General features: G+C 38.1%; 1 protein-coding gene across 2 annotated transcripts in view; it reads right to left on the bottom strand.

Annotated features, from left to right (window-relative positions):
* The window catches only part of LNPK (lunapark, ER junction formation factor), a 96,471-nt gene extending 78,946 nt beyond the window's left edge, over window positions 1–17,525 (bottom strand). Inside the window, exons 1-4 of one of the 2 annotated variants that reach the window (XM_020991020.2) lie at window positions 17,391–17,525; window positions 11,240–11,328; window positions 6,524–6,565; window positions 5,401–5,588 (exon numbers count right to left, since the gene is read on the bottom strand). In XM_020991020.2, coding sequence (XP_020846679.1) covers window positions 5,401–5,588; window positions 6,524–6,565; window positions 11,240–11,266 — 257 coding nt within the window. In that variant the 5' untranslated portion in view covers window positions 11,267–11,328; window positions 17,391–17,525. The remainder of the gene's footprint in view (window positions 1–5,400; window positions 5,589–6,523; window positions 6,566–11,239; window positions 11,329–17,390) is intronic. The other variant, XM_020991019.2, reaches the window with a different exon arrangement.
* Window positions 17,526–21,904: the final 4,379 nt, after the last annotated feature.

The raw sequence follows: 21,904 nt of genomic DNA, 5'->3' as shown, positions 1-21,904 counted from the left end.
CCCACTATACATCTAGAACTGAATATCCAAAATTGAACTCATTATCTTTCCCAAAAAAATTTCCTATCTTCTTAACTCCATTATTATTGACAGTGGCATCACTATCCTCTCCAGCTTACAACCTAGATGTCAATATTTCACTCTTCACTCTCACTGCCCCCCACCCAACATCCAATCAATTAACTAGCCCTGTTATTTATACCTTTGTAACATCTTCTGCGTACAGCCCCTTCTTTCCTCTAACACTGAAACCACCTTGATGCAAGCCCATATCACCTTACACTTGTACTTGGACCACTGCAACAGACTACTGGTTGGTCTCCCAGACTCAAGCCCACTCTCCATTTAGCTATCAAATTGATCTTCCTTAAAGCATTGATTTGACCATATCAGCCTCATATTCAATAAATTCCAGTAGCTTACTACTGCTTCCAGGATCAAATCTAAAATCCTGTTTGTTTTTTAAAGATCCTCATAACCTGGCCTCTCCCCTACTTTCCAGTCTTCTTGTACCTTAGTACATGTTCTATGATGCAATGACGTTGACCTCTATGCTGTTTGTACTCACACACTCCATCTCCCAACTCTGAGTGTTTTCACTGGCTGTCCTCCATGCCTGGAATACTCTCCTTCCTCATCTCTGCCTCTTTCTTACCTGGACTTCTTCCAAGTCTTAGACAAAGTTCCTCCTTCTACAAGAAGCTTTTCTCAGTGCTCCTTAATCTTAGTGCATTCCTCCCTCTGAGACTACCCCCAACTTATCCTGTATTTATCTTGTTTGTACATAGTTGCTTACATATTTTCTCCCCCATTAGACTGTAAGTTCCTTGAGAACAGAGGGGGAAATTTTTATGCCTTCCTTTATAACCCCACTACTTAGTGCCTGGCACATTTGTGGTTCAGTAGTTCAGTCATGTCCAACTCTTTGGGATCCCTTGGACCATCTCTACTGTTCATGGAGTTTTCTTGGCAAAGATAAAGTAGTGGTTTGCCTTTTTCTTCTCCAGTGAATTAAGGCAAACAGAGGTTAAGTGACTTGCCTGGGATCACAAAGCTAGTAAGTATCTGAGGCCAAATTTGAACTCAGGTCTTCCTGACCTCAGCCCCAGCACTCTATCCATTGAGCCACATAGCTGCCTCATCCGTGTGTGACACATACCAGGTGCTTAATAAATGCAAGTTGACTAGTTATTTACATGTTGTCTACCCCATTCAAATGTACACTTCTTGAAGGCAGACACTTTTTGGTTTGGTTTGGTTTCTGGCCTCTCTTTGTATCCCCATAATTTATCACAGCGCCTGGCTGACTGAAAAATCTCCTGGGCTCAGTTCCTCTGCTTTAGTTTCTTTCCCAATGTATAAAAAAAAGAAGAGTGGAAAACCACAGAGGAAATATATGACTAATTCTTCTGAATACATTTTCTTTCCCCTGTGTGGAACTTACATGGATTGGAATTCTACAGCTCTGGAACTTGAAAGAAAGGTGTTCAAGGGAGTACTATAAGTATGACTTAGTTGAATTACCTGTGAATATCAGCTACTGAAACATAGATGAAAGCTATCTCTACAACCAAAACCTTCTCTGACTATAAAGACTATAAAGGTATCATGCACAGTCTTATCTTAAACATGAAAAGGAAGTTAATAACATTGAGAATAAGGAACAAGACGAAAGGCAAGAGGGAAGAAAAGTAGGTTTAAATCAAATTAAGTTTGTCATATTCTGTTTGGCTAATATTCCACAAGGTTTTGCTAGAGATATCCAATGTTTTGCCTTGCCCCAAATTCAAATATTCTAATACTGAGAATCTGAAATGTTTGAAACGTATAGGAAGCACACCTTTTTTACAGACATCAGATGTACCTAGGGGTTCTGCAAAATACCACAAACAGAAGGAGAAAATAAGGTAGAAGCTGATGTGCCTTTTGCTGTTACTGTTGCTACAAACTATCAAACTATTTCCAAGCTTCAATTTCCAATGAAACCAGAAAACCAAGCCTCATCCTGTAAAGACCTCCCTCACTTTCCAGCAATTTTTGTTTTCACTACTGTTTAAAACTACCAACAATGACAAAGTCATAAACTCTACTCAATTTACAGAAAAAATTAGAAATGAATGGCTGCTGGTTGCTTCCTATATTTGATATAATCACAGAAGTTAAGAAATTACTGAAATTAAAACATAAAGTTTCATCAGTTGGAAAACTGTCACAAATATGAGTGAGACCACATTAAGAATAGCCCTAGTATTTAACAAACCAAAGGATAATTCTAGAAAAAGAGATGAGAGAAAAAGACAGCTCAATCGGTGACACAGGAAGTACAATAAAAACCTTGTAATCAAAACAGAGAGATCAGTCTAAATAATTTAGCATTTTTAACTTAAGTTTTGTTCCTCTCAAATATAAGGAGTTAAAAATTGAAAAGGCATTAAAACCAATTCATTAGAAAAAATGCTTTTCAAAAAAAGAATATAACGGACTTTACTATTAAAACCATTTTACATATTATCACAACTGAGCCTTAAAACAATCCCATTGAAGTATGCAGTGAAAATACTACAAACTACACTTTATAAGTAAAAAACTAAGGCTGGAGAGTTGATTTGTCCAAGATCTGGAATCCTGAATCCAGGCCTAATTCCTCCTTTTTTTTTTTTTTTTGGCTAGGCAATGGGGTTAAGTGACTTGCCCAAGGTCACACAGCCCATGATACGTGTCTGAGGCCACATTTGAACTCAGGTCCTCCTGACTCCAAGGCTAGAACTCTATCCACTGCGCCACCTAGCTGCCCCCAGGCCTAATTCCAACTCCAAGGGTTCTTTCCATGATGTTACACTACCAAAGGAGATGCAACTGAACCCCCAACTTGGCAATATTGGTCTACTTTTAATTAGAACTAACAAGGTAGAATTCTTGCCAGACCTTTTTTGAATACAAATATTTTTAACCAGAAAACTATGTGGAAACAAATACTGTTAAAGTATGTTTAAAATTGCTTTTAAAAGTTTTACTTAAGATAAACATGCTTTACAACCTTGTTTGCAGTATGTTTTCCTTTTTTTTGTCATCAATATGGCAAATGCCTAAATTATCATAAATTCCAAATGAGGTTCCAAATTAATGAGTTAAATTAAATTTTATTATATGTAGAAATTATGTTTCCCTACTTCCTACCTCTAGAATACACTAGAATTTCTAGATCAAAGTAACTGACCTCCTCCCAACTGTTAGCAACATGATTACTCATGTTTTCCATGTCACAATCAAGTGAAATGATATAATCCAGCCAATTACTAGCTGGCATTCCCCAGGGACTGAGGAAGAAAAGTATAAGAGCTGGAGCCAGAAAAGCCTGAGGTAGTTATTCTAAAGCAATGAAAGAAATCGAAGAAAAAGCCAAGTAAAAGTAGAACAAGCCTTTTTTTTGAGACAGCTGATTTTCCCCATTCAGCATTCCACTTCACTGACCATAAACCTGGTTATTAAACTCATGCAGTTAACAAAAGGAAGCATGAAATATGCCAAAAAGTAGAAGCCACATGCCCTCAGTTCACTCAATGTTCCAGAAAAAGGATGGAAATACAAATATGACGAATGTGAGTCAGATATATAGAGGACAGGGTGTTGGAACTGAAGTCTGGAAGACTTGAATTCAAACTTACCTCAGATATCTCACATCTGTGTGACCCTAGACAAGTCACTCTCTACTTCAATTTCCTCATTTATAAAAAAAGGGGGGGGGAGGTTAGACTCAAAGATCTCCAAGGTTCTTTGAAGCTCTGAATCTATGAACCTGTGATTCCAATTGGAATGAAAAGGAAATTCAATCAAGGAAAAGGATATTTTCCCCATCCTATCCTTTAGGGAATGGATTAGGACAATGGAGATCCTCCTTTTTTTCTTCCTCACTTTCCTCAGGTAACTCAGGTAATACCATGAGTCTGAAGTAGTGAAGTGGGTTGGGTGAGCTGAAGACACAGGATTTGAGAATCTTGGACAAGGAATTAAATTAGAAAACGGAAGTGGAATTCCCTTTCTCTATGGCCCTTTTCTATAGACTGAGGCCCTCCAGGGTCCTAGGAATTCTCTTGTCTAGATTGTCTGACCAGGAATTTCAACATAATCCAAACTCCATGGAAAGGTATACCCCATTTAATTCTCTGTGCATACGTGCTTTTCTCTGTATACACACATCCTCTGTAAAGCTAATTACTCCTAAGAACTTTTTAGATGATAAAAATATCCATGCAAAGTAGTTATTTAGCAAACTGCCATATTTATTTGTAAAAATTTCCCCAAAACATTAACAGTATACTTAATTATTGTATGTTCAATAGCTATACATCCTTGTTTTCAAGGAAAAACCAGAGTTACTGTGTACAATCTGTCAAGCCATATTATTGCCAGAGTCAAAAGATCCCAAGTTCACAAGACCCTTAAATATTAGCAAAACACATTTCAGTGGAAGGGCAATCTAATTCTGGTACGAAAGTTTGCTAACAGAGCTTCTCCATTTCCTGACCACCATCATTTTTTGTTTATTTGTTTAAGTAAGCCTAAGGAAAGGAACTCAGGATAACTGGTTATTATATTTAGTTACAGTATCATAGCTAGAGTAAAAAGCACTAATAAGAGACAAGATTTCAAAGAAAAAATGGAAATAAGTATGAATAACAAACTTCAAAGCACTATGAAAACATTCAAAAGCCTATATACACATTTGTAACAGCTGGGACAAGACTAGTTCTTACAGGTTCACTAAAGACGGCATATAATATTTAGGAGATATGTTTCCTGCTCTAAATAGTTGCTATGAAAGATATGGGGCTTTTAGGCAATTGGGATTAAGTGACCTGCCCAAGGTCACACAGCTGGTAAGTGTCAAGTGTTTGGTCTGAGGCCACATTTGAACTCAGGTCCTCCTGACTTCAGGGCTGGTGCTCTATCCACTGCACCTCCTCGCTGTCCCAAAAGATATGGTTTTTACAAAGTAATATTCCTACTTAAAGATGAAAAACTAATATAATGAAAGTGATACTCATATCCTCTTTAACTTAATACTCCAGTACTAGCATAGTAAACATCACTATTAAATTTTTTATTTAAAAGTTGTAAAGTGCACAAGCATCATCGTATTATATTATGTGAGCATATCCCAGAAAGTCTTTGGATACTGGGTGCTCCATCAGAAGGAGTTACCTAATACAAGATCTCTGCTCTATTTTAAAAAAATATATAACAAATCTTCAAACTATCAAAAAGCAAACCTAAGCATTCAAATGCCTGTAAGAAGCCTCACTGACACTTTAATCCACAATAAAAAGAACTGACCAGAGGAAACTGACTATTTCGGGAAAAGAGAACACCAAAAGAAAAATGAAATATATATTTACTTACATCAATGGAAATGCAAAAAACGGGAGTGTCATAGTGAGTCTTGCTGTAAATTCATCTGGAAGGTACCACAAGTATACTACTATGCAAGTAAACAGGTAAAGAAGTGAGGAGTAGAGGAGTAACCTTCCAACCCATAGTTTCTGTAATCTTTGATTTTTCTCTCTAAATTCTTCTAATGCTTGGATTTCCTATTAAGAGAGAATTGTCACATGTTACTGAACCTCAAAAACAAAACATTAAACAATTACTGAAATATTAGAAATAACTTTCTCCTACTCATATTTCCATTTACAAAATACTTCTATTTAAATGTTTAATTATGTTTTATCTTCAGAAAAATTAATACATTTGTTTTATAATGACTAATACCATCTGATAACAGCCTAAAATCATGCCTTACGCTTTCATATACTTTTAAAAATGAAACTAATTGTTATAAGTCCATTACATTATTAAAAAAAAAAACAGAAAAAATTTGGCTTTAGAAAATGTAACGAAAATTGATATTTAAAAAACCCATAAAACTAGTGTAGTTCTTCTGTCTACTCATTCTCTACAGCCATTAAAGCAACCATCTCTTACTACCCTTTTTTGTGTCATGGACTGCTCTTCTGGCAATCTAGTGAAATCTACAGACCCCCTCCTCAGATTAACATTTTAAACACAAAATATTTAGGATTACAAGGGAACACTGTAATATTTAAATATAGTCATCAAAATATTTTTAAAGCCACAAGTTCATAGAGACCAAGTTAAGAACCCTTGTACTAAAGGAATAATCACCATGGCACCGGTAAAGGAATACTGAAAACTGCGCAAAGTGAAAATTTGTGTATACGAAAGAGTTTAGTTTACTCTATCATCAATCCTGATTTACACTATAGTGAAGATCCAATTTCACTCTGAGAGGTTCCATTACCTGACACAGATTTCTAGACTCCCTAGGACAGTTTGATTTTTTTGAGATTGTGTTACATCAAGGTTTTTACCCAACTTATTTCTTACTAGTATAATTCTAATTTTGTAGATCACATTTTGTTTCCAAAGGAATGCATGTTATTTTACATACAATGAGATAATTTTCTATTCAGGTCTGGAGAAACTTTAGGGTTAAAAAACATACCTTATCTATATTTTCCAGAACTTCTACTGTTGAAGGTTTTGCCTGTTTACAGAAGGGGAAAAAAATGGAGACTTAGAACTTGTTACACTATAAAACCTACTTTCACATTCAGTAGACATTTGGGTATTTATGTACCAGAAAATACTAGACCAAAAGACATTTCTCTTGATGCAAGTTTCAATTTTCCCAAATATCATCATATAATAATACTGTCAATGTATTTCTAAGTAAATCATAGGCATTTATGAATCATGTGCTTAAACAAGAATAACTATCAAATAGAAGTGGAGTGTTCTCTAGCAAACAAAAATTCTTATGAGAACATGAAAAGCATTTTTATAGCCACTATTCTTTTTCTTCAAGACACAAAAGATACTTAATTCTCAGAGAATCAAAATTAAGTCTATCTCAGTCTCTATGGAAAACAATTTCACAACTGGAAAAATAAAATTATTTATTTTCTACAACAACAAAAAAGCTATTTAAATCTTTAAGTGATTTAAGCTTTAAGTAGGAGCCAATTCTTTAAAAGAATCTGATTTTCTGTAAGATCATTAAAATCTTGCAAAACTATGAAAACCATTAAGTTCTGCCTAGTTTTTCTAAAATATTCTTTAGCAGTTTTCTACAAGAAAAGAAATATCTATTTTGATTGTGAGGTAGTTAGGCATTGTAGTGGATAGAGCACCAGACCTGTTTTCAGGAAGACCTGAGTTTGAATTATACCTTGGATACCAACTAGCTGTTCGACCCTGGGAAAGTCTCTTAACATCTCTCAGTCTGTTTCTTCATTTATAAAATAAGAAAAATAACGACACTTCGTTATAGAGTTGTTGTGAGGAACAAATGTAAAGTGATAGGAAAGCCTTAAGAGCTATGTGAATGTTAGTTATTACTTTCATAAAGGAATCAAGGACAGTGTTAGACAAGAGTTTGGGTTTTACAAGTTTTAATAATTCACTGAAGAGTGAGAGAAATTCAAATTTGCCAAGATGTCTCACACACCATTTGAGAAAACTCACGCTTAGCACTAACCACAATATCTGTGCTTCTGGCCTTTAGTTCAAAGCCTGAAACTTCAGAGCAGGTACTTAAAATGTTTGTTGACTTGACTCGAATATGCCTATGTCATATAAACTTTTGTACCCTAGATAATATTAAAATACCACCTGCTGCCATTGCCACAAAACACACAAGAAATGCAGGGTGAAGGGAAATGAAATTGGTAGCTAGACAGAATAAGGGGTACATTTCCATTTTGTTATTTGTTATATTTCTTCACTGCCAGTCACAGATTAGATCCTCCATTATGAAGTTCATACTTTGTATTTAAAAATGGAAACCATATAATTTGAATTCGCCAGATACAAACTCTATATACCTTCCCCAAATACACGACCTTTAAATAAAATTCCCTTACAAATGCTGCTATCTGGTGTTTTCTAAACTCATCACACTTTTTAAATGCCCAAGGATTTTTTTCTTGCATTCAATTTAATGAGGATTTTGCACATGCATTTATTCCGTGGAAACAGAGATCCAAAATTCAATTACATATAACACTTCATTACAAATACCTTTAAAATAAAGACCCAAAACATCTGAGAAGGAAACAAGACTCTTTTTTTAAGGATTATTAATAAAATGAAGTTAATAAATACGAAGTATGGCATCTTGCCACTACCCACTACCACTTTCAGGCTCTCCCTCTACTCACCCCCCTCAGTCACTCAGAAACTTCTCTTTTGATTCACTGAGTCCATACCTTCCACCCAAACAAGGTTCCTGTAGCTGCTGTCTACCCACCTCCAGATGTTGTTCCCTTTCTTTCTTCAATGAGTTCTGAGCCTGGCTCAATCTTTCTCTTCTCCCCAACTCCTGCCCTCATACTATGAGAGTTCACAATATATACTGACTCGATCTCAAATACCCTAATCTCCTAGTTCTGTAACTTACTCATTTCCCATGGCCCAGTCCTCCATCCCATCTATACCACACGTAAAGGTGGTTATATTTTTAAATCTTGCCATCTCCCACAAATGCACCATTTCCATGTTCATGAACTCTTAAATTCCCTTACATAATCACAATCTATTGTCTTTCCACCTCTCTCCCTCTCTCTCTGCCTTGTAAAAACCCTGTTCTTCATACACACCATGACCTCCAATTCCTCAATTCCTCAGTTCCTTCCCAAGACACCACCCCTGCACTAGCTACATTCTTCTCCCTTCCCCATCTTTACCCTTTGATGAGTAAGTTTAACTCTACACTATCCATTCTATAGTCTTTTGCCCCCTTATTGTACTGCCTATCTTGCTCTGCCAAAGGCTCAGTCTTAGATCACTCCCACCATTCACTGTCTTTATTCCTACACATGTGCTACTGAATGAAGTTGGAGAAAAATCACAAAACTGTGCTGATTGAAGCCAGAGTCCACAAGTTTATGTTACATAATTTCAACTGGGCCCTTACAGCAACAAAACAATCCTTTTATACCTTCCTAGTTGACTCAATTCTCCCACTAAAGACATTTTCCAAATCTTTCCATCCCTCCTCAAAACTCCCACAGTTCCCCTTCCTTATAGCCTCTCAGCTGAAAGTTTTGCCTTATATTTCACTAAAACAATTGAGGCCATTTGCTAAGAGCTCCCTCTTCTTCCCTATGAAAAGAGAATTGCCACATGTCATTCAAGTCATGATGTTACTGAATTCCTCATCTTATATTACTCAGATGGCTTCTGTCATCATCTCCTCTTTTACCCATTTCACATGAGGAAGCCCTTTTTATTAAGGCAAACCTCTTTATATACACAAGTAATCCAAATCCATCCTGTCTTCTTCATAAAATTTTCCCCTCTATCATCTTTTTTTTCCCCATTCTCTTCCTGTCTACCAACTGCTTCCTTACTACTTAACAAAAATTTTCATGTCTCCCCCATCTTCAAAAAACCTTCACTTGATCCATCCATTTCCACTAGCTATCACCCTAACTGTTCTCTCCCTTTTGTGCCTAAACTTGAGAGTGCTATCTACAAGGTGAGTCTCCATTTCTTTTCCTCACACTCTCTTTTTAATTCTCTACAATCTGGCTTGACATTATTCAACTGAAACTGTTCTCTCCAAATTTACCAATAATCTCATTTGCCAAATTTAAATGGCCTTTTCTCAGTCATTGACCTTTACTTTGACATTGTCATTTTTTTCTCCTTGATAACTCTCTTGTCTGTAGGTTTTCATGACACTGCTCTCTCTCCTGATTCTCCTCCTACTTGTCTGACTGCTCCTTTTCTGTCTCATTTGCTCGATGTTCATACACGTCACCATCCTTTAACAGTAAGGATCCTCCAAGACTCTGTCCTGCGCCTTCTTCTCCTTCTATAACATTTCTCTTGACAATCTCAACAGCTTCAACTGTCCATTCAAATGGATTTAATCATCATCTCTATGCAGATGATTCTCAGATTTATTTATCCAGCCCTAACCTCTCTCCTCACATCTCCAACTGCCTGATGGACATCTAGAACTGGATGTCCAAAACTGAACTCTATCTTTCCCAATATCTTTTCCAATCTCCCCTCTTCCTAGCCTCCCTTTTACTGCTTAGGGCACCACTATTCTCTCAGTCATCCAGGCTTATATTCTAGATGTACTAGTCTGCTCCTCACTCTCTCTCTCTCTCTCTCTCTCTCACACCCCCAAAATCCAACCAATTGGTTAGTCCTGACATTTCTAACTTGGTAACATCTTTCATATATACCCCTTTTCTGCTCTGACACTGCAACCACCTTGATGCAGGCCCATATCACCTCACACCTAGACTATTGCAATAGGCAGCTGGTTGGTCTTCCTGCCTCAAATCTCTCCCCATTCCAGTCTATCCTCCACTCAGTTATCAAATTGATCTTGCTACAGCACAAGTCTGACAATATCACTCCCCTGATTCAATAAACTCCAGTAGCTCCCTCTTACCTCCAAGATCAAATCTAAAATCCTGTATTTGGCTCTTAACTCCCTTCATAACTTGACCCCTCTCTACCCTTCCAGTCTTCTTACACCTTGCTCTCCCTGCCCATGTACTCTATGATACAATAACCGATCTCCTTGATGTTCCTCTCATGTAATAGTCCATCTCCACACTCTTGTGCATCCCACTGACTCTCCTCTATGCCTAGAACTCTTGGCCTCCTCATCTCTTCCCTCCTGGCTTCCCAGACTTCTTTCAGTTCCCAGCTAAAATCCCTTCGACAGGCTCCCTTAATGACTTTCCTGTAAGATTTATCTCTAATTTATGCTATATATAAAACCTGTGCTTGAGTCTTAATTTTGTAGCCCCAAGCAGGTCAATTCACTGCTATGAACTTTAGTTTCAAGTCTGTAGAAAATCATTGTCTCCACCTCACAGGCTGTCATAAGGCCCAAATGAAATGATATTGACAAAGTGTTTGCAAACTTTAACAAATCAGTAAATGTCAACTATTCATTTCATTAACTCAAGAGATGCCTGAGTTATTAAACTCTACTGATTTGAACTTTCTTTTTTTAAAGGCCAATCAAACCAAAAGGAGAACACACACACTCAAAAAGGAAAACCAATGCTCAGAGATAATATCCAACTAATACTCTATTCTATACCACACAGCAGATTTTTGTAAATAAGTTTTTATGTCAGATTATTATCTCAGACGTAAGAACTAGCTTAAAAAAATGAAAACTTACCCTCCATCGGGAAAATAATCCACCCATCTTTTATCTGTGAAGACAGGTTACGGTGATGCCTTTCATCAATTTTGTAATGGAATTCACAGCTAGAAATAAAATGTTTATTTTCATGTTAAATGAACAAAACACATCTATAATTTATTCTAAAATATTATGGTTATAATGCCAATAAACACTGTAAAAACTAGCTTATTCTGACTAATGTGAAAATTATGACAATTTAAAAATGAATGACCACTTATTAAGCAATTACTATATACCAGGAACTAAGCTAGGGACTGGGGATACAAAGACAAAAACCAAGATTCTCCCTACCCTCAAGGATCTTACATGGAAGGGGTAACAATGTGAAACATGTTCTCAGGAAAGTAAATACAAAATACATGCAAAAGCAATTTCCACTGAAGCCAAATTGCAAATGACCTTTCTTAGCCAAATTCTATTAAGTGGAGATGATATGCAGGCAGAGTATGGACAAATTATTTTCTAAGAGGGAAGTTATAAAAAAAAATAGAGATAGAATCAGATAGCTTGAGGGGATCATGGACTCAAGAGAAGGTTTTTGCATACAAACACTGAGATTGACTCTTAACTGAATAACTGATCTTTTTCAAACAACCCTCCATTTATGGAGATGAGAAAAGATGTTAAGCTCCTTAGGGCAGGAACTGTCTTTTTCTTCCTTTTGTACTCCTGCCACTTAGAATAATGCCTGGCACATAGTAGAAGCGAAATAAAAGTTGACTGATTGTTCCTACAAGTTACAACATATAAGTCTTAAAGGAAGCTAGAGATTCTAAGAGATGGAGATAAGGAGGGAATGCATTTCAAACACGAAAGATAACCTTTTCTATAAAGGCAGAGAGACAAAATACTCAGTTTAGGAAACCTATATGGAGGTCAGTTTGGAGGGAATATAGAGTGAAAATTTTATATTTTATCCTAGAAATAAAAGGAAGTCACTGAAAGTTTCTGAGCAGAGAAGTGACATAATCAGACTTGGGCTTTAGGAAGATTATTTTAGCTGTTAAATGGAATATGGGCTGAAAAGGTCGATAGGACATTGATTAAGATGTAGCAAATGAAAAGGAACTCTCAGTCAGTTAGAAATATGATGTATAGGGGCGGCTAGATGGCACAGTGGATAGAGCATTGGCCCTAGAGTCAGGAGGACCTGAGTTCAAATCCAGTCTCAGACAAGACACTTGACACTTACTAGCTGTGTGACCCTGGGCAAGTCACTTAACCCCAATTGACCCACCAAAAAAAAAAGAAGAAAAGAAAAAGAAATATGATGTATAGAGCTCAGAGCCACAAAATGCAAGCAAGAGAAAATATTCAGGGGAGTAGGTAAGACAATGGTCAAGTGATACAGAACGGACCAACAAATTTAACAAGAGATTACTGTTAACCTTGGAGACAGTAGTATCAGTTAAGTGGTGAGGTATGACAGATCCTAGGAGCTAAGGTATAGAAGATGAAGTATAATGTAGAACAGAAGTATCAAACATTCAGCCCACACAACCATGATACTCCCAAGTGCTGGCAGAACCAGATTAAAATACAGTTTCTCCCTGATTTTAATATGTTGATGTGTTAATAAAAAAAAATAATAAATCTCTATGTAAACATGTGTGGTTTTCTAAGGCAATATGTGGCTCACAGTGATCTTTACTGACCCCATTTCTATCTGAGTTTGCCACCACAGATGTAGAGAATTTTATTTCCTGGGAGTCTGAGTAAGAAAGAGATATCTGTTAGCTTGAAGAGATGGTAGGATCAAGTGAAGATTACGCTTTGCAAAGAGCCTCTGGGGCAAGATTTGAATCTAATTTTTACTGATTCCAAGACAGAGCTCTAACTACTACAGCAGGCTAATTCTCACAATATAATCCATTCCTCCAGACTAATGTGGGGAATGCCAATCTGAGTTAGTAAAGACTCTGAATTAGATATTATATATAAAGATATGGCTATTTAAGCTTTAAAAAAAATTTCCAAAAAGGACTTTTTTTTTAATAAACAGAGAATGATCATTAGCATTAATACTAATCACATCCCATACAACTAGAACTTAAGTGCTCTAAAAAGTTTGTCCTCAGTTTTACTTCCCTCATCTTTGTTTAAAACTGCTTATTTATATTCTTTATACTTAATAGGACTCAAGAAATGTCTGTTGAATGAAACTAGAGTAAAGGTAATGTTTAGCTCAGTTCACTCCTACTGCCTTCAAACATGCCTAGCCAGAGCTTCTTTAACATTCACTTGACTCTCATACTTTGAAGTTGCCCTGAGTTTTCTCCTCCTTTTCGTAAGCTGAACTCCTATGGGGGGAAAAAAGCTATCTTCATTTTCTCACATCACATTCACTTCTCAGCCCTTTGCAATATCTTCCATTCAACTTAAAATGCTCTATTCAAGGCCCTCTTTCTACCTTCTTGGTGATCTCATTGGCTCTTACAGATTCAACTAACATCTCTAGGAAGACAATTCCTTATCTATATATCCAGCCCTCATCTTTCACCCAGGCTCTAGTCCTACGTCACCAGCTGCCTATTAGATATCCACTGGATGTCTCATGTCCAAAATTCTACATATCCAAAACAGAACTCATTATTTTTCCCCTAAACCCAACCCTCTTTCCATATTTCTATCAATTTCTAGACAATCTTTCTAGTCACCCAGGTTTCCAGCAATGCCTCTACTGCCTATAAATCAATTCTACACTGATTCACTCCCTCTCATGACAAATACTCCAAGAACAGACCTAGTGCCAGTACCAAAAATTCCCAAACACCCCAAGAGTCTGCATTAAAAACAGAGAACCTGGGTTTCAATTCTAGCTCTACTACATCCGAGCTCTGCGACTTTGGGCATAGTACTTAACCACTCTGGGCTTCAGTTTCTCCTCTATGAAAGCAAAGGACAATCAAACAATTCTCAAATTTCCTTGTCTTTAAAATTAATGGGGAGCCAATTCCCTCAAAGAGCTTTTGTTTGTAGGTTATATCTATGGACATTTACAGTATTAGAAATTTAAAAGTTTTGCTATTATTATGAAAATCATTTTGTCTCTGCAGACCCCAACAGAGGGTCTCAAGCTCCCCACACCAGGGATCCCTAGACCATACTTAGAGAACAACTGGACTAGATAGAAACCCTAGCTAGGTGGTGAAATGGATAGAGCACCAGCCCTAGAGTCAGCAGGAGCCGAGTTCAAATGTGACCTCATGTGTCGAGACACATAACACTCACTAGCTGTCTGACTGTGGGCAAGTCACTTAACCCCAACTGCCTCACCAAAAAAAAACAAACAAAAAAACCCACCAATGTCCTGGACATTTCTATATAAAAGGAATGGAATAAACATATTTAAATCCACATGCAAGAGCCAATGCATTACGACATATATGAAAATATAAAGTAGCTAAGTGAAATATTTTTCTTCTGCTTTAATTTATGTACACTTTCATCAGTTCTCACATCTAGTCCTCTGTGTAGTCCAATCTCAAGGCCTACTCCAGTTTAAACACCCATGGAAAATATGTAAGATCAAATATCTCTACTATTTCAACGTTATGTACTAAATAATTCATTTGCCATCAAATCAGGAGATGGATAAATCCAATGACACTCTCCCTCAAGAACATGTAAAGATTTTCTCTATTCCTGTCTAGGTGTCAGTGTACCTTGGAATGACTTAAGTTTTCAAATGATGCATTTTCCTATATGTAATATTATCCACTATATTAACTAAATATTTTAAGATGCTACTTACAAATTTTAGTTTGGGAATTATAATTCAAAATCTTAGGGCTTGGATATTCATATTCTTAACCAAAATACTATTCAGAGTGGATCAGGTACAGTATCTTCTAAAAGTACAACAAATAATTAAATGATAAGCCAAAAGTTTAAGTTATATATATATATTTCACATATTAAGTAAAATTATTTTGACTCCCTTTTCTCTAATATAAAAAAAGCAAAATAATACCATATTTTATTAATATACTGTCATAGGTCTTTTAGGGGGAAAAAAGCAAAGGATGATTTCTTTTGGCCAGGATCACTTAACTTATCAAATTTCAAATCTACTTTAACAGAGACTAAATAATAATCATCAGTGGTACCTTTAGAATGCCCTGCAATATACCAGCACTTCTTAGTAACCAAAGTAAGATTCAAGGTGATTTGGCATAGAAACCTAAACTTTCAAAAAGTAAATAGGCTATTAAAATTACTTACTATAATACAATTTTGTAAATTTGTTATCATCACCCTCATCTATCTGAAACTGTACACCAAAAGAAGATCTGGGTTATTATGAAATGACAATTTTTAATAATGCAACAAGTATATGTCACCACTTCCTTGTGAGGTTAAGGACAAAAAGGAAATATTATTTGCTTTTTTAATAAATCACATATGTATGTACATATGTATTATATTGTATATGTCTTATAATATAAATGTATATTGTATTGTACCGTATATACAATACATATATTATTGTACTATCTATGTCTATAAAACAAACTTGTTTGATCCCAGTTACGTATGTCAGCTATTAATGTTATTTTACTTTAAGTCTGATCATAACAGAATTACCTAACTTTGGTTTCACTGACAATGTAACCATAAAATTTAAATTTTAAAATTAAGCACACCCCCACCACTGCAAAATTCATTTCTCCTAACTTTGTGATTCAGGTAAGATTAACTGGTCCTTCCAGAGAAAGAACAACTCATGGTCCGAGGAGAACAGCACAATATTCCTATACAGTTTGGGATACTAAAAGCAACATGTACCTAAAGGAAGCTCCCCAGAGTAAGTCCAATCCAAATTCATTCATACACTATGTGCTGCGGGAACAAAAACAAAGCTAAAACAGTCCCCGTCCACAAGGAGCTTACATTAACAGGGGAGCCAACAGACATATGCATAACGTATGTATGCACATACATACACATACATACATAGGTAATACAAAACACATGCAAAGCAGAAGAGAGTGAGATGCCTTGACTCTCAAAAAATTCCTAAGACTGTCAAAACAAGGTTTCAATGTTTCTCTTGAACAGTTTTTCTTTATTTGTTATACTAATGGTGCTTCTGTCTGAAGTGGTTTCTAGGCTGTTCAAATAAGAAATCTATGGATGACATTTTAAATTGAATAATTATATCAAGGAATTTCTCTCTAGCGTTTTTCTTCTATTGATAACAAAGGCTTGAGTTCTGAAGGCATTACTAAGAAATTGTATTGTACAGGCAGCTAAAATCAGAAGTCTTAACCCAGACAAGGATACCCAAAGAATTGCCACTTTCCAAGCAATTTCTAAGAGATCGGTTGCCAGGCACGTGGTATATGGCTTGTCTCCACGACCAGCAGCCTGCCACACGAAGCTGACCCACCATCCCTCTTTTTCGCACCCAAACAAAAAGTACCTCCCGCAGCCGAAGCTGGGTTCCCTCTCCTCCCGTCCCGCTTCCTCCCCTTGGCCACGCCTACCCCCCAACCTACACGGCCTCCCCAGCTCGCCCCTCCCCGCAGCGGGGCTCCGCAACCAAATAAAGAGGCAAGCGGCTGCTCAAGGAGGCGCACACGCCCAAGCCTCTCCCTCCTCCCGGGGCTGGGCAGCGTGACACTGACAGTTCGCAGCTCTCCGGCTCTGGGTTGGGAGGCGAGAAGAGCATACCCCTAAAGCGGCACTGTAGACACTGGACCCATGAGTCCCTCCGTCCCACCCCAGCCCCCGCCCGCGGTGAGGGGATGCTCACATCAATCTCGCTCCATCCCCAGAAAGCTCCGAGGCCAGAAAGGGCGGGGCTGGGAAAGGCAACTCCCACCCCCGCCTCAGCTGGGGCTGGGAAAACCTCCACCACACTCGCCCACACCCCCCCAGGCCCAGCCCGACCCCCCCCTGTCCTCCCCTCTCTTTGGTTAAGGCGGCATCAAAATGAAAAGGGGAGGAGGCGGGAGTGAGTCAGCCCCAGGCTCAAGCCCCTCAGCTGCAAATGCCACCACCTCAGCCTTTTTCTCTTTTAGGCCAACCGGTGCCGGGCGGCCAGAGAGAGAGCTGGAGGGAGAAAGGATCCCCGGGAGCCCTTCACCCTGCTCCTTCCCCCGTCTCTGCCCGGCTCTACCTGCACGAAGGGGGCCGAGCCCGGCGCTGACGCTCGCCCGCCGCCGCCGCCGCCGCCGCGGTCGCAGACAGCCTTCCCCTGCCCCGGCAGGCAGCAGCCACTAGTGACAGAGCGCTCCAGCAGCCCCTTCCCATCAAACACCGCGCCCCCGCCATCCGACCAATCAGCAGAGCCGCCCCGTGCGCCGCGCTCCCCCGTCACGTGACGGGGGCGGGCAGTTGAGGCGGTTGATGCTGGCGCCTACTGCGGCGTCTGAGGCTCGTCTTCTCCCCGACGCCTTCCTTTCTCTCTTTGATTGGACTCGAAGTGGCCTAAGCTGTATTTCTCCATGACCTCCCTCTGCCAGGTTCCCTGCTGATGAAAGTGACGAACTGTGAAGAGTCCTCTGGAAGCCCTACCGACTGCCAGGGAGAAGAGGACGGAGGAGGATTGGTTGCAGTCCTGAGGTGTCCCCAAATCCTATGTCTCCTGGACGGCAGCAGAGCAAGCGACCAGGCCAAGGGACAAATTCAGTCCTTACTCAGGAATCTTTGACCCTCCCGCTCTTCTTTAGAGACTTCAAAGGTCAATAGGTGACCTTTCTGATTGAACACCTTTCTGGACTAAAGTAGCTGCACGTCCTCACCCGTACCTTTAAATGGCAATTGATGCTAATCTCTGGTTTTTTGAGTTCTTTTATTCTTTGGAGCCAGAGCAAAACAGGGAAACGCGGTATAATCAAAAAACATTCATTAATGGCCTGTCATATGTGCCAGACACTGTTCCAAACGCTGGGATACCAAGAAAAACAAAAGACAGTCCCTGCTGTCAGGGAGCTTATGGTCTAATAGGGGAGACAACATGCAAACAGTTTGTACAAACAAGATACGTACAGGATAAATTGAAGATAATCAACAAAGGGAAGGCACTAGCCGGGGTCCAGGAAAGGCCGCCTGTAGAATGGGATTTTGCCTAGGACTTGAAGAAAATGTAGAGACAGAGATGAGGAGTATCTTAGGCATGGGGGTCAGCCAGAGAAAGTGCCCCAAGTCGAGTCAGGAGATGAGTATCTTGTTGGAGAAATATCGGGGAGGGTAGTATCACAATCACAGTGGAAGGGGGTGTAAGTTTTAAGAAGACTGGAAAGGTGAAAGGATCTAAACACCAAAAAAGATTTTGTATTTGATTCTTGTGGTAATAGGGAGATATTGGAGTTGAATGGGAGGAAAGGGACCATGATCAGATTTGAGCTTTAGGAAGATCACTTTGTCACCTGAATGGAGAAGGGATTGGAGTGGGGTGATCCTTGTGATAGGGGGACCAACCAGCCGATCGTTGCAGTAGCCCTGATGTGAGGTGATGAGAGCTTGTACCAGAGTTGAGACAGTGTCAGAGGTCAGAAAAGGGTGAATGCAAGAAATGTTATGAAAGGTAAAATTGAAAGGCCTTAGCAACGGATTATATTTGGAGGGTGAGAGAGAGAAAAAAAAGTCAAGAAGACCCCTAGTTTACAAGCCTGATGAAAGGAGTAGTAGATTTGGAAGCAGAATACTTAGCTTTGAGTTATGGTTCTGCCCAGGGTCACCTATGTAAACTTGAGCACTGTCCTAAGTTCTTTATAAATATTGTCTTACACAACAACACTGGGAGGTTGATGCTGTTATTCCGATTTTGCATATAAGGAAACTGAAGCAAACAGGTTAAATTACTTGCCAAGAATCACACAATAAGTGTCTTGAGGCTGCATTTGAACTCAGGTCTTCCTGTCTCCAGGTCCAAGGATCTAGGCACTGCACCATCTAACTGGCTGTGAGCAGATTAGGCCATTGTCTCAACACAAGTTCCGTGATGACCCTTGTTGATGCAAAGATCTTTTTAATCTGACTCAAAGTGTTATTGGAGTCACTCCTGACTATCTTGGGACTCTTTGAGGGTCTGGAGTTAGGCCAACAAGTAAGGAAAAGTGAAATCTGGATAGGCTGGAGAACACAAAGAATGTAGGCACCTCAAGCTAAATAAATAGGAAACAAAATTCTGCCACCTCACCCCAGTGTTCAGAGAAGCCATCAGTTAAGTTAATGTCATTAAAAAGTAGAGCCAGTCTTATTAATAGCTGGCAAGCCACCCTGGGCAAAGTTTGAAAATTTAAGTCTCCTGTGGGTTTATATTCATCAAAGGCTTTGATCCTTCATTGTAATACTGGAAAACTGACCTACCTATCACAGAACATGAACCATGGAAAGTAAAATGTTCTGACATTTGAAATATGTGCCTTCATATAAAACTATTTCAAAAGTGTCCCATGTTGTGCAGCTACCTACCTTACCCTACACCTAATCTGGGCTCTACAAGTAAGTGGAGTAAGTTACCTATTTGTAACAACTTAAAAGACATCAGGAAATGCCTTCCCCACCATGATCAGTTTGAGTTTTATTCCTTTGGATGCTTTTCTGTCTCTACGGACCATGTGATATAGGGGAAAGAACATAAGATTTGTATTCCAGAAAGGTGGATTCAAGTCCTAGTTCTGCCAGATGCTAGCTATATGACCTGCAGTATGCTACAACTTATACTGGCTCTCAAAAACCTATTGTTAAATTTTAGCTGCAAATCCAGGCTTGATTTATTGTTTTGTTGCTTAGATAGACTTAAGAAAGTGATGGAGAAAATAGCAATAATGCAAATTAAACATAGGTGTATTGTCCTACCTACCTTGCTTTTTCCTAGAGAGCCAATTGGTAAACATTTCCAACATACCTGTATATGACCTTGGGCAAGTCATTTCATTTCTCTTAGTATCAATTTCCTTTTTTTTTTTCCAAAGAAACATTGACTTAGACTTAAAAAGATCCCTTCAACTTGAACATTTTGCATAGGCCCCTATAAATTGTATATATAACACATCTGGGAAAGGTCTGCTTGAGTTATCAGCTCTCACTTTGGTGAGACTTGTTTACCTAATTAAATTCTGAGAATATTATCTGAGAGTGGGCCATAGGTATCTGATTAGGGGGAAAAGATCCTAAACTACAGGAAAATACCAGAATAATCTTTGGCTACTTGGCTATAAGACATTGGACTAAGTGCCCAAAAAACAAATTGTGGCTCTTAAACCATAAATTGAGCTTTTAGGTTTGCCTTAATTTACATTAGCTTGTTAATCTGAGCCTGAGGTAAATGCACCAGAACTGTTCAACTTGTATTTCAGTGGAAAACTGAGAAAATGAAGCATACAACTATATTAACAATTCCATCAGTATTTGTTCAGTCTTACTTATTGACATTTATATACTTTATAGTTTTTATCACTGGAACACAAAATGTTTTCAGAAACTTAGAATTTTATCCATCAAGCATTATTTGAAATTAAAAAGCAGCTTGACCTTCAGACCTGTATTCCTCAATCTAGATTGTGGAAAAGAGTAAGATATTTCTTTAAAAAAAAAAAGTCCTTGAACTACTTGTCCCAGAAAAAAAAAAAAAAAGATAAGCAAAGTCATAATGGATTTGGGGCCGTGTGCCAGAGAACACCAAAAGGTGGCATTGTAGTGTTATCTAAGAAATAAGGATACCTTGAAGTGCCAAATAAGAACTTATGGTAGCCTTTGTGTGTGCCTAGAGCTTACACATAAAACTAGGAGGATGTAGCTTTAGCTAATTCATAGTGAGATTTATTGTTAATAGGAGCCATAAGAGTACATGGTACTTTACAAAGCATAAAATATGGAAGACAAGGTTCTTGCCCTGAGGAGCTTACTAAAACATGTACAAGGCACTAGCTAACAGGAAAAATATTAAGTCATGGTGATTTATAAGGTGGTCAGAAATGGAAGAAGAAAAATAAGAAGTGGTAGAAAGGCAAAGTGCCTAGTACATGAAAAACGAGCTTTGGTGCAAAGATTTGGAAGAAGATAGAATAAAAGAAAAGGAAAAGGAAAGAGTGAAAAGAAATGAAGATGAAGTGAAAATTAGGAAACTAAAACCTGAAGATAAAGGTAGAAGAAAAGCCACTTATAGAATTAGAGCCTAAAGCAGTACAATACATAGAAACAGAAGAAGGCTTGGTCTGCTTGGCAAATCTTTGAAATTAGGCAACTGAAAATCCTAGCTATTTATCTCTTTCCTGATAAAACTGAATTGGGAATGTTCCCAAGTAATAGACCAACTAAGTCAAATCTCTTTCTGAGGCCTGTTATTCCCACTAAATGATCTAAACATTTAAACAAATTCTGACTTACATAAAATAAGTATATACTTCTTTTATATAAGATAAGTAAAAACATGCTTAGGTTTTGAAGCTATTTTTGTATTTTTCTAAATATAGAATCATTTTTATAAGATATTTAGCAAGCATATTCCTGAAGGTCAACTGTACCAACCAATAAAACTAAAATTTACCTCTTTGCTTAATGCCTATTTTTGTGATATTTCCCAAATAAAATTAATCTCCTTAATACATTAATCATAAATATAACAGATCTCTAAGTAGGTAGACTCCTGCTTAACAGTTTCTCTGTTAACTAGCATGACCGTTA

Source organism: Phascolarctos cinereus, unplaced genomic scaffold (genome assembly GCF_003287225.1).
Source record: "Phascolarctos cinereus isolate Bilbo 61053 unplaced genomic scaffold, phaCin_HiC Scaffold_726;HRSCAF=1367, whole genome shotgun sequence".
In the NCBI taxonomy this organism is placed as follows: Eukaryota; Metazoa; Chordata; class Mammalia; order Diprotodontia; family Phascolarctidae; genus Phascolarctos; species Phascolarctos cinereus.
Note: the sequence above shows the minus strand (reverse complement) of the source record. Positions and strands in the feature narration are given on the sequence as shown.